The following is a 14,268-nucleotide window of genomic DNA, read 5'->3' as shown; positions in this document are numbered from 1 at the left end:
TTCCGTGAAATCCACTCGGTAAGGCTTCTGTAAAGCTTTTACCTTGTCCATGTCAATTCCCATTTCACTTGCTATTTCTGCTAGTCTGTCATGTAACTTCTTTGCTCTCCAAGTGATGCTTTTACATAAAAACAACAATTCCTCATCTTGGTAATTTTTCAGCTTTTCTGTGGGGATGGTTCCTACTATTAATTCTTCTAACACCATCCGTAATTTTGCCACATCAATGGTTTGTGATTCTTTCTCTTCAGGCTGCTGAAGTACGATTCTTCTCCCTTATATGTTACGGTGATTGCCAAATTCTTGTTTTCAATGTGGTTGATTAGAAGACGATTATTACCACATTAAGGCAACCCATGTATTATTAACTATTCTACTCATTGTTTTTTTATTTTTTTATTTAACATTTGTATTTAAAACTTTGTATTACCCTTTTTAACCTTGTTGGTACTGTTTTATGTGGTATGACATTTTATGGCTTTTAGCCGAAATAAAGTTTTCTGACTGACTGACTGACTGATTCTTTCTCTTTACCTTGCAGGCCCTTCAGCCATTCGCTCAATTCGTCTGTAGTTATACCCACTGATTTTTCTACATTCCCTGATTCCGTCAGTCTCTGTGGTTCTAATATTGGTCCCCCTACCATTCTGCTTCTCTCTACAGTATCAGGATTATAAAATGGATTATTTGACACATGTAGTTCACCTTCCCTCATGGTGTGTCTCCAGGGATTCTCTTTTGCTCTCATCAGGGGCTGTTCTGTCTGTCTATTGTTCACATACGGAACTGTTAGACCATGCTCACTTTCTTTCTGCTTCTCAAAAATTGGCATAACGGGACCTATGGTCACAGGGACTGTAACTGCTTCTAGATTTTTCGTCAATTCTCTTATTTTCTCTGTCAGTTCTAATGTGGTTTTTGCTAGTTCCCTTAAATTTACACTCTCTACCTTATTTTCCATCTCTCGTTCCCTAAGAGAATTCCTTCTCTTTACCTCTGGACTCATAACTTCTGTCTTAATGATTCTCAGAGTTTCCCTCACTGGTGTACCTGCGGTTGGCGTTTCTGATTCCTGCCTGTATGGAGGTGGACTTTTGTAAAACATATCATCTAAGACATCATCTTCTGTTTCATTTGCTCCGTACCTTCTGGTTTCTACATTATGTTTCTTCTCTATTCATTTCCTTCCCTCACTTTCCCCTGCAGTTCTTACTGGAAACAATCCTTCAGTCATACTTGCGTCTCGCCACCTTCTCATTCGATCACAATGAGTTTCGCGATCGTTTGGCCGTCCGAACATATATCTGTATCTTCTGCCATTTCTCTGTTTTTCTCGCTCATGCATCTCATCTTCCCAATCTGTCAACGCCTCAAACTGCGTAGGCCTCGGTCGCGGATCTAAGCTCATCATCCTCTCCCGTAAATTACTTAATATTGCCAAATTAAAGGAACCATTTTCTGGAAACGCTAAAACTCCGTCTTCCTTTGTATACTTCGCCCAATTGTCTAACCAGATGCAAGTATGGTACCCATATTTCGCAACCATGAAGGATGCGGGTGTTTTCGTCGGAGGAAGTAACTGTCCTTCCCTAGTCACAATCTCCTTGTCTTTCACAAACCATCCTTTTATTTTACTAAACAAGGATTTCTTCTTTTTCTCTGGTGAATGATAATACATCTTCTTTTCTCTCGTAAACCCTTTAGTCTTTTCTGCAACTGTACGATCTTTAGTCCGATAGCAACGCGACTCTCACTCGCGCACCAATCCTGGCGTGTCTACGTCACTGTCACAATCTCCAATCCCTGCGCGACTCACACTAACGCACCAATCCTGGAGCATCTACGTCACTGTCACAATCTCCAATCCCTGCGCGACTCACACTAACGCACCAATCCTGGAGCGTCTACGTCACTGACTAGCTGTCCAATCCCAGCGCGGTCTTTCTGACGTCAGCAGTCGCTGCAGCAGCTCCTGCTCTTGACTCCTGTCCTCAGTCTACCCCTCCTTTACAAAACTACTCGGTAGACTTTGTTTCAATTTTACAATACTTGTTAGTTACAACATACAAACATCTCCATTGTCTGCTTCGCTAACCACAGAATAGCAAAAGACCTTTCCCACGAGAATCCTGTTTCTCCGAGAGCAGCGCTTACCTCTGCCCTACTACAGAATTGTTACGTCCGTTGACAAAGTAGCACATCCCTCTACTTCACCCTTCTACCAAGCATCAATTAACTGTTTTCTCCAGAATTAAGACACATAGTTGGAAACGCAATGCTCCTGAGAAATAAATCCAGAGTTTCGCAATTAACCCGAATGCTAATTCATTCACGCACTTTCACACAAGAAAATGTAGTTCATTCACACAGAATCCTGTCTTTTCCGAGAACAGCGAACAGTCTGTCTAACTACAGAATTTTGACATACGTTAACAAAGCAGCGCTTACCTCTACTTTGTCCTTCTAACAAGCTCAGAGAACACCTGCTACCTTTTCAGTGATAGGCGTTATCGGTATGCCAATTGGTTTCCTGGTACCTAAGACCAAAATTTCACAGGTAACCCTTTGCTATCATTCACACCTTTCTCACACAGAAAATATCACTAATGGTAACACTCGGCGATGCTGCCGAATCGAACCCAGACAATGCGTCGTGCGACTTCAATTGTCACACGTTTCTCCCGTGTACCCACGGGTAGCCACAATCCCGTCTTTCCCGAGAGCAGCACTTACCTCTGCTCTACTACGGAATTGTTATCAATTCCCGACTTCCTCCCTCCCAGAAGCCGTACAGACAACATAAAACTCAATATGACTTCAACATATAGTGTTAGTACATATATCAATGCCAACCAATAATCGATAAGCTATATACATGCCAAAATCATTAAACCAAAACAATAAAAACCATCTCTAGCTACCAGAAATACTGGTGCAGTTCGGGTTACTCAATTACCCCCTGCTTTCACGGACAGAATGATTTCTCAGCCACACGCACATACACACATCACACGCTGGTGGGGCCCATAACACCAACATTCATTCTTCTCAAACAATCCGTGCCTACAAAGGGACATCAGATCCGAACTACAACTGTTCTCTCTGATAGAGGAAAACCACTTCTCCTGGATCACCCTAACACTTCCTCCATCAGTAGGTCGATAAAATCATTTAGTTGTTATTTAGTTTAATGACACTTTAACTCTCAAACCAATCAATAAACATTTCAAATGAAATAATCACCGACACAGTAATTCAAATAATGATTTTCTTTTATCTAATTTAAATGCAGGTTAAATCTTAATAATGCAATATTATCTTTTGTCATATTTACCTATTCTGGCTAAATGTCGTTCTCTGAGTCAGAACTGGTCCTCAATAAGTTCGTCAGAGTTTTATCATATAGAGTCACCGTCCTCTCCGTCAGCATAGGGATCTCTGATCATCGATTCTCCGTCAGTAGCTTCTGCATAAAGTGGTGATGAAGTGGGGAGCGTTAGCCTATTCCCTCTCTAGTCTACTAATATTTATACTAAAATTTACATATTAAAGTTACATTTTCTCATTTCCCAGGCCAACGATTGGCTGAATTCAAATACATCTCAATACATTAGGAAACATTTTCAAATTTTCCCGTGTGGAAGAAGTCTCAAAGCAAATGTATGGGAAAGACTAATCCCAAGTCCTAAATGTATCAGTTCGTTGGAAACAGGTTGGGTTCGACAGTTCATATTTCCAATAGCAACATTTGCTTCACGTTCAGGGGCATTGGCACCTCGCCCAGGGTAGTCTTCATGGGCATGGTCTGACAGGTCACCCAAGGGACACAAGCGAAATCAGTGCAGGCGCCTTTCTCCATTGTTCAAATGATGAAGTAATGTACTTTAGTTAGGTTTCAGTCGGCGGACATCTTTTGGTAGGCCAGAATAGTCAACTTTAAGTAAAGAAACACAAAATCGTAATTAATAAATACATTGAAATGATTAAAACAGTGTTAAACCCTTGCCTATACCCTTATGTGTATGCATTTATCTAGCCATATGCAACATCCAAAGCCGTTAATGCTGGTTTATTTAAGCGCAAATTACAATAATATTACTCAAGCAACATTTATCGTTTTAATATGCATACAGACTTAGTTCACTTATTAATTTTAGCCATGCAAATGCATTCCCACGTGTGTTCTTTCTGTTAATAAGGTTGGTTTAGTACCTTCACATCAAGATATTAATTATTATAATTAATTATTAATCATTTTAATATAAACATATATAAATGGATTGGGTATATAAAAAGGAAATATTTTACCCGCTCCATCACTCATGTCAAACTTAAAGCATGGATCCAGTGGGAAAAATTACTCAATACATCCTCAGGCCCACTGGAGCAATAGGGCCACCTTCCAGACTTCCTTTTGGGTGATAACAAAAGGTCATCATGAAAACTAAATCATTATCCAAGTGACCATCTCAGGAGGCCCACAGCCCTGCTTGCCATAGCTAAAAAGAAATTAAACCACGTGCTTAGGCTACTTCGATCCTGCCCAACATCTACATTATGGAGGTCCGCCTTAGCCAAGCTGAGACTCCTATACAAAAAAGCAACATGGGACTCAGCCAAGATGGAGACAGTATTGGCACACATTACGAGCTGCAACCAGAAGAAAAGACGCCAGGGAATTTTGGAGACTGGTGAAGTAAGCTACATGTCTTAGGCCTCCTCCTGTATCATCTAACAACCCTGAATTGTGTGGGCCACTTACCTGCAGGGAATGGTCAGTGGTATTAAGACTGTACTGCTAACTTTGAAATATCAACTTGAAATAAGAGAGACAATCGCCCACATGAAGTAACGTAGCAGTGACGTAAAAAAAGTAATTTCTTGTGGGCGACATGAAGATACTCACCGCCCGATGGCATCCCACAGGCCATCTTTAAAGAAAACCACCAGTATTGGTCTGAACAACTCAGCTGCCTGTACAACTACAGACTTCTACACAGGCCATGCATGACGGCTGTTGGAGGTCGATCATAGCCTGATTTATGAAGCTGGTAAGAACTACAGGCTGATCACTGTTTTACATGCGAGGCGAAATACTTTCCCAAACTTCAGTTTTTGTGGTCCCTTAGTTCTATTTTCTTGCCAGGTGGCATTCTGTCCTCTAAGACTGGTAAAGACTTAATAGTTACTAGAGTGTCAGATCTGATGGCAGCAGACGTTACACACGTTAGGAAAAAAGGAGATTCATCGGTGATGGATTGATCTGCTGTCTTTCTCACTTGAGTATTTGACATGAATAGTTAATCCTGCATTCTTCCTTTTGAGATGACCGTAGGCCTGCTTGTGAGGATTGTGCACCTAGAGGGATACTTCTTGTGCCAGAGGGCTTACTGCCTTGTCTAGAGCCGATGTACTAGCAGGCTTGGTTAGGGGCTCTTGGCCTTCCTGCTTTACTGGTTGGTTTGTTCTTGAAGTTGAGTGTTTTGTTTTGCCCAAGAGTGACTTTGGCTCTGTGTTTCTTTTGTCTATATTGTTGGGTATTGTTCTACAGGACAAATTCCCTTCAAGGTCCAGTGAAACTCCCTCTGCTGGTGAGTCATTGACTATCGCTTGTTCTTAGAGGCTAGTCTGAAGATCGAAAATATTTTTCATGCTGTACAGTTGACACTCCTTTTGTAGGCCATTTAATGTGAGCCTTACTGAGTCTCTTGGGCTGTTTTTTTGTTGGAAGCACTGTTAGAAATGGGATCTCTTGTTGAGGAGGTAGGTACCTTTGTCCAAGCAGGGACCCTTATTCCTAGTCAGGGTGAGGGAGTTACACTCCTAAAAAAAACTGCTAACTACCTTGGTAGCTTGACACGAGCAGTCAGGCAGTGTGTAAAGCATTTGCACATTACCAACAGTAATACAGTGAAAACACTACAAAAATATCCAAAACTTTATATGATTTAAAACAAGACAGGAACAATAAAAATCCAACATACAGTCACTTTAAAATATGCACTTTGCAAGAATACTTCAGAAATGCAGTTCCTTGAATTCGGTAGCTCCGTCCGGTGCTACCGCAGTACTGAAAACAAAAGATTCCAACAGTTCTTTCTGACCGCGTCGGTCAGGGGTGTTGGCAGACTCGTAAACAGTACTTTTTGTGTTGATGCTGACTCGTCAGTGCCGGCTGGTCGAGGCGACCTTCGCGGTTGTGGTGTGAAGCGTAGCAGTGCAGCGTGATGTGCCCTCAAGGTGCGGTGTAGGCAGTGGCTTGTTGAAGATCATCCAGTGGCATCAGTCATACCAGGGCTGTAGTGTGGAGTAAAGATGGTGCTTGATGCTGTGCCGACAGATCATGGTACAGGTGACAGAGCTGGCTGCAGGGAGCTGGCGTCGGTTGGTCCAGACTGCGCGGTCGGACAGAGCGGTGCGTCGTAAGATTTACGAGCGGTGCCCCAAGCCACGATGCGGTCACAGAGGTAGCGATCAGTGTACAGCGATGGAGTCGGTGAGACCAGGGTGGCAAAGTGAAGTGAGGTGGTTCAGAGTGCAGTGCGGAGTACGGTGTCCACAGGTCATGGTGCAAGCAGCGGCTAGGTGGAGGCAGCATCTGTCGATGAGACCAGGGTTGCGGTGCAAGATGCAGGCGTGTCATCTATTGCGCCTTCAGGACACGGAGCCAGCGACGGACTCGGTGACGGAGTCGGCTGCTTCACCCACTCCGTGGAAATTGAAACAACAGTTCCAGAAGTGATACCCAGAGATCGGTGAAGTCTTTGCTGTTACAGATGTGGAAATAACCTTCTGCGCAGCTTGCCACTGCCAAGGCTTGTTGGTCGCCAGTCTGGCAACCACCCCCTTTACACAACGCTGCACCTCAAGGGAATGCAGCAAAACCTTCTTTCAAAAGTCAGCAGTGGCTTTGTTGTTGTGTTTTTGTACCAAGTTCCCCACCAGCAGCATGTAAGCAGTAAACCAGGTCCCCCGCAGCTCCCGCTTCAGCACCAAGGACAGCCAGGGCAACTCTGCAGGCAAAATCAAACTGGCTGTCATGGTTTGGTCTCCGTACCTTCATCACCTGTGCCCTCCTTGGGTTCCCCACAACTCAACCTGCAAGTGACCGATTGTCACTAGTGCTGTTTACCATTGACCACAGTTATAAAGTTTTGCAGTACTGTTTTGCAATGATTTAATAGTGCTTCTAAAATCCATAACTCCGGTTATACTTATCTAATTTACTTCGTTTTGGTGTCTAAATTTACATAATATTCTGATTTATTTTTATAAATTGTTGTTGTATTTCTTTTAAGTCGTGTCAATTACTTATCTTCCATGTTGTTATCTTGAAAATCCTTAACATATGTACCTCTAGTAAAGCCTGACTACACTTTGAGACTCTACCAGGATTGAACTGAGATTTATTATTATGACTCTAAGGACCATCTTTGGGGTATTGTGAGAGTATTGCATGCTGAAGCTTAACCAGCATCACCACATCATACTCCACCTTCCTACATAGTGCAAAACCCTATTGACCTAACAGAAGCCCCACTGGTGACATTACATTCTACAGAAAGCTTGAATCATGACACCCCTCTACAGCCTAACAAACAGAACACTGAACATTCAACAACCCACACACCTAGACACAGGGCATGAAAATCAGGGTGATGGATAGAATACTTGAATTAATCTCAGCCAATCGTGATCTCTGTGGGCTACACCCCAATCCATAATTTATTGCCCACCATGACACCTCAGTTTAGAGTTTAGCAAATGAACATACTCCATAAACGTTTTCTGTTGTATGCACCTGCCCATGATAAAACAGAGACTGAGTAAAACCATAATAGTACACCTTTCTAATGTACTAGCTAATGGTATATATTTGTACATTGTGATGGTGTTTTTTTATTCTTGAATTTAAGGTTTATATGTGGCACAACCGCTTTACATAAAATACACAGTATTCATATTTGAAACTGGAGCAATTTTTAGTTGAAGGGGTCATGAAAGGAGATGAGAGACTAAAAAAGAGATGGATACTCATAAATTGGCTAAATGAAAGATGTGCAAATTGTAATTTCCACATTTTAAAACCATGATAGAATACAATAAATACATTTAGCTGTTTTGATGTGACTTGGAAACTACTGACAGCTCCCAGATGCCAAGAAGGTCCCATCACTGCATGTTTTAAACAAAACAGTGGGCACACAGACACCCACAGTGAAGCAACCGCACACAGACACACATACATACCCACACTGTCACACATGCATGCCCACACACACAAGCACAGGTGCAAGTGACAGGTTTTATATTGACCCAATGTTATTCATTAAACACCTTGGTCTATTAACACGTTATATGAAATTTTGGAAAGCCATTCTTTAAAACATTGTCCCCTCAGGTTCCTAGGTCTGTGTGCAGTGACAGCTGCTCTCCTGGATACAGGAAAGTTCCACGACAAGGGCAGCCATATTGCTGCTTTGACTGCATTCCATGCACTGAAGGAGAGATTTCAACACAGATAGGTAAGAAGAGAAAATCATTGCAATATGTCAGTAGAGTGAAAAACAGTGTATAAATCACATTTACTGTGTAAACAAATTGTGGAGTTGTCTGTGATCATCTACAGCAATAAGTCTCAGAAGAATTTCCTTAATAAAATTAATCTAACCATTGATCAGCATTCCATCATGGACATCACAGGAAGACATGCTTTGAAGCCCTGGACAAAGAAGCTCAGCTTTTCAAGATTGTGCTAAATCCCAAGAAGTCACACAGGGTGGTGGGATTCCATGTAGTGGTGTAGAAAGCAGCAACATCAGATCTGCCTAGGACTGAATGCCCATTACACATGCTGAGAAGGTGTAGCAGCAGTACTTCCATCAAGAGCCCCTGTCCTGGTTCAGTCCTTATCATTCTTGGAAGTGAATAGTACCATATTCAGGTAGGGCCTTCTCCCAATCTAGAACTGCTACTAATAGTATGAGTAACATTAGCAGTACCATGACCACCAACTTCTCTGTGTTATCTACTACCATCACAACATATCCAGTGGCACCAGTGCTTAATTTGAGCCAGTTGTTGCAAGTGGGGCCCACCAGCACTCATGTTTAAGGACCAGACTTAATTTTTTTATCATAAGACTTTGACCTAGAACATAGAAGAAAGAGAAAAGCAGATAAGGGGGAAAGACAACAAAAAATGGGAACACAGTGACAAATGGAGAAAGCAGGGATTGAAAAGAACCTGCAAGACTGAGAGAAAGGTACAGGGAGAGTATGGTGTTGGATGAAAGAGACATGAATTGGAAGCAAGACTGGGCAGCCTTGGTATTTGGCAACTCTAACATCTTGTAATGCCAGTGGTAGGCTTCTGAAAAAACGTTTGGGCCCTGGCCCTTTGGCCCTGATTTAGATCTTGGCTGTAATGGTGCCGCTGTCACTTTTTCGACAGATACACCACCCGCCTACTTAGCAGTCCACCCTCCTGCTCTATATATTGGCAGGTCCGTGGATGTAAAACCACCAAACTCCGTCCACTTTGCCACAAATACTCACCCGCATTGACGGCGTCATAGGCAGAAGCAGCTGTCTGCAGGAGTGCAGCCAAGATGACCACTGAACTAATCACGATTTGGCTTTCCATTGAGACAACTGTGGCAAGTATACCTCCTATTTTAGTTGGTGGAATTGAAGGAAATGAGGCAAGAATGTACCTTTTTAGTTGTTTTGTACTTCTATTTCTGTCTTGAACTACATCATTCATGTCCTTTCTTTACTGCTGCAACACCACCACCACGCCAATTGACTCCATTGTCGCAGAGATCTAAGGTAAGCTAATTTTACAACTGTCTTACGGTAGGAAAGTGCCTCTTTTGACATGGATAGCCTCGACCATTTGGTTGGAAAATAATATATTTTTGACAGGAAGTGCACAGGGTGCCTGCCAAATAGGTCTTCTGTGCCAGATCTCCTTCCCAAAACTGTACCTTTTGTTTCCACAATTGGCACCCCTTTAGCTCACATACAAGTCCCTTGTAAAAGGTGCCCCTGGTACTAAGGGCCTTGTGATTAAAGAGGGTCTCTAAGCGCTGCAGCACGAATTGTGCCACCCTAAGGGACCTCACACCAAGCACATGCACACTGCCAGTGCAGCCTGCATGTCCTGGTGCAGACAAAACTGAAGAGTTAACATGGCACACATCCCTGTGCGCCATATCCATCGACACTGCATGAGATATAGGTTAGACACCCCTCAAGCAGGCTTTTGTCCTAAGGCAAGGTACCCTATTTCCCTTTGAAGGCATATCTGCATAAACAGATGAGCCCCTGCAATATCTTTTTGATTCCTGGATATTGTAAGTGACCAGGGAAACCATAATAAGTACATGGGCTGAACACTTGTCATTTCGAATTCCCCAGCTCCATGATGAAATATGGGATGTTTGGTACCAAACATCTCAGCAGAAAAAAGTACACACAGAAGACCCCTTATAGGGTTCTCCTGAAACCTACCAATCTTTAGTGTTGTCACCTACTGTCCTAAGTTAGCACGCTACCACCAGACAGTGTTCTGACCTCATGGGGAGAGTACCTGCACACTCTGAGGTCAAGAACAATGCCTTTCCTGGGTGGAGGTGTTCACATCTACCCCTGGTCAGAGCCATCCATGTCGGGGAGCTTCAAAGGCTGTGCCACCTTTGTAATGTGACCCCAGCCTCTCCTGTTAGAGGGAGCAGGCCCCCTTCTTAACCTCACCTCCTTTTTAACAGGAGGAGAGGCGGGAAAACATAGAAAGAATAGGTGGTGTGCCCCTCTCTGCCAACTCCACCTCTCAGGTGCTGGAGGCGAGGTGAGTTACACTTTTCAGTGCCCACCATCTTGAAGATGGTAGGGCTTATACAAACAGGGCAAGGTCTGCAGAGTCGCACCGTCAGAGAAGACTGCAGACATCAACTGACTTGGCCCCAGCCCAACTGGCCTGTCTGCAGCCCTCGACAATCCTACACCAAAAAAAGACCCGTCCTGCAGCCCAGTGACTTCCAAAGCCTTGGGAGGACTGCCTTCCTTTGACAAAGATCAAGACTCCTGAGAACAGTGGACCTGTTCAACAAGCAACCATCTTCAAATGAAAGACTCTGTGACCTGAAAAACTGCGAAGCCTGCCCCCGTTACACCTTTGCGTCCGACGCCTACGGCCCAAGTCCAGGTGACCCATCAGTTCCATTAAGGTCCCTCAGTTCTCCAAAGCCTGAGTCCACCGTGAGATGACCTCTCCTGGACTCCTTGACGGCACCTGCAGCCTTTGCACCGGGATACCCCAACTGCGACCTGCTCCAGTAAGCCGTTTCTGACACCAAAAAGCACCTCTGCACCTGTCCATCTTGGGGTCTGATGAAGAGGACAAAAGGTGTCCTTATGTCAACGAGCATCGCAACTTAACTTTGCAGCTGTAGGTTTTCTTCGACTAGCCTCCTGGCCTGAGCCTGCAGCCTGTTTCCGATTTTGGCTTTCTCCATTGCTTTGCATTTCGCCCAACACTGTGTTGGCACACTGCACCCAGCTGCCCCTGTGCCACTAGTGGTGTAGTGTTAGTGCTGCTTTGGGTCCCATCCAGTCCATGCTTCAACCCACAGAGATTAGTCCTCCAAGCTGCTGCCCACACTCCCAATTGGTTTATATTGGGCACCCGACCCCGAACTTGCTTCCTGCACCCGGTCCCCCCTGTGCCACTGGTGGTGCACAGTTGGTGCTGAACCAAACCTTGCCCAATACCTACCTTAACTTCTGAAGACTAGTCTTGTAAGCTGATGTTATCCCTCTGTATGCTGAATGTTTTCCTCATCTCATAGGTTAACATTGCAAAGCCTGAAAATTGCACTGTGTCCATTTTTGAAAATGAAAACAATTTATTTAGAAAACTGTATTCACCTATGATGACATTCTGAAAAATAAATATAACCAAGTACTATATTTAAAATGTGTCTAGAATTTATTAATTGAGCGAGTGTCCCTTATTGCCACTGTGTGTACAACAGATGCTTAATATTTTCCTCTAAGCCTAACTGCTCGCCTACACTACCACAAAAGAGAGCATTAGTATTAGCTACTTTAGCCTCTGTAAAGCCTCTGGGGATCCACTGGACTCGCTGCACACCATACGTCATTTTGGTATAGTATATAGAGAGCTAGCAGCCTACATTGGCGGCCTAACGGTGAGGTTCACAACTTTGCATTTGAGGGACCACTCTGACAATATTTGACTACAGGAATACATACAAAATTGCCTATAGCTAAATTGTATTTTTTGCAAATTGACTATTTTTCCAAATATTTTAAATAATTATCAGGGCCCTGGTTAGCTCTCTTTTAGCACAACTATTTTAAAAGTTCAATCCTAGGAGACCAGTGTTGTTAGTTATTTTCCTCTCCAAAAAGGTTTCCAACTTAGTAAAGATAATTAGTACTAGAACTAGTCACTCAGAAGAGCTGATACAGGTGCAAAACTCAACCTCATACCTTATCTGTCTCCAAACATGAAACAGCTTAGAGGCCTGTATAAAACCTATGGCCCCAGGACTGGGGCAAACCCTATCACAGCACAGCTCCAGGAGTTTTGGGCAGAGTATGACAAAGAGCTGGACCCCAGTCTATCTGCTTTCTCCCTTAAATTGGTATGTTGAGTACTTAGGTACATCCCAGATTGGATACTGGGGTACCCTTATCAGTCCCTAGTATATGATAACAAGGTTCTCAGAGCATAGGTACCCCAGAGGTCCCCCATTGGCTGAAACATTTATTATGCCACCCATGGGAGACCATTCAAAATGGAACTACTGGCATGTCATTGCAGCCTGTGTAATCTGGTGCTAGCACCACTTACTAAAGATATAGCTTTCCTATATCTATGGTCACTGCACCTAAAACCTATAAGTCACCTCTACAGCGGGCCCTTGCAATCCTGATGGCAGGGGGTTCGGTTATAAGTTTAAATGTGCCCCTGCATGAGCAGAACACCCCTACAGCCTATGGAGTCCATTCTCCCAGGTTGTAAGTGAAGCAGCCATATAACATATAGAGGGGTACCGCGTAATTACGCAATGACCATCTCGAAATTGGCTTCAATGAATCCTATCATGTTTGGTATCAAACATGATGGAATCATACACCCACACTATAAACGGTGTGGGAGGTATGATTCCAAGCACTGGAAGAGCCCTCCGTTAGGCTCTCAGTGTTCCCAGTGCCAGTCTTTTAGACCCGTACAGCACAAAATGGTTGCTGGCAACCAGAGACATGATTCTGCCCTCCTGCTGTTGGGCCAAGCTCGAGCAGGGGAAGGCAGAACAACAGGTATCCTGTCACAGGGAGGTGTGACCACCTGCCAGACAGGATGTAGTGTATTGAGGCCGGATGGGTGCACTTGCCAGTGGCACTAATTCTGCATGAATGGCACATATGGTGTCCCCAGCATAGTCCAGTTCAAACCAGTCCTGCAAGCAGTTGGCTCCCGCTCTGGTGCGAAACTGGACAAAGGACATGGAAGTAACCACCCCCCTGTCCAGACCCTCTGAATTGTCCCAACGTTTTCCATAGTGCGCTTAAGGGCTTACCTGTGGGTGGGTCCCTAGATTTGTCATGGGACAAGATTCAAGTCAGACACCACTTCTACTTCTACCGTCTGGGCACTCTGGACTTCGGTGGACTTCGTTTGGGCTCGACTTTGTCCCCCTTTCAACCTGCTGCAACGTCTGTCCTCCATACAGGAACCTTCACAGGCCTGTGGGCAACCAAGACACCTGAAGGAACCTCATTTGATGTGAAGGAGTCACTTTCCTGCATCTGTCAGACACTGCAACTAAGCTACCAGTCTGCTGATCCCAAGCTCCTACAGACTCTGAAAGGTTCTGCAACACAGGTGGTGGTTCTCCATAGCTCTTTAGACCTGCCCTGCCATCTCACCAAGTTTGAAGCCAGTATCCCTCATGGGAGCCGCAGGAACTGAACCCCTGTGCCCCACGTCGACTTGCCACTGCAAAGGCTTGTTGGCTTCCTTCCACGAAGATCTTTGGGCTCCAAGTAGCCCCAACCTCAAGCATCTTCAGTTACCAAAATCTTTGTCCACACCACATTGCTTGCACCATGGCCTGCAACTTTTGGTGAGCTGCTTGAGGTCCTCTTGCGACTCCAGTGCCTCCAGCCTGTGGGTCCTTTTGAGGGTCACCTTTGTTTCTTTTGGGCTCCCCTGATTGCTCAGGGCCTGCCCTGA

The 14,268-nt window shown here is 44.2% G+C and overlaps 1 protein-coding gene across 1 annotated transcript in view; it reads left to right on the top strand.

Annotated features, from left to right (window-relative positions):
- Positions 1-14,268, top strand: part of LOC146812079 (vomeronasal type-2 receptor 26-like) — a 151,369-nt gene that overhangs the window by 15,226 nt on the left and 121,875 nt on the right. Inside the window, exons 2-3 of the mRNA XM_085615126.1 lie at positions 2,171-2,192; positions 8,402-8,525. Coding sequence (XP_085471252.1) covers positions 2,171-2,192; positions 8,402-8,525 — 146 coding nt within the window. The remainder of the gene's footprint in view (positions 1-2,170; positions 2,193-8,401; positions 8,526-14,268) is intronic.

This window comes from Triturus cristatus, chromosome 7, assembly GCF_964204655.1.
Source record: "Triturus cristatus chromosome 7, aTriCri1.1, whole genome shotgun sequence".
NCBI lineage: Eukaryota > Metazoa > Chordata > Amphibia > Caudata > Salamandridae > Triturus > Triturus cristatus.
Note: the sequence above shows the minus strand (reverse complement) of the source record. Positions and strands in the feature narration are given on the sequence as shown.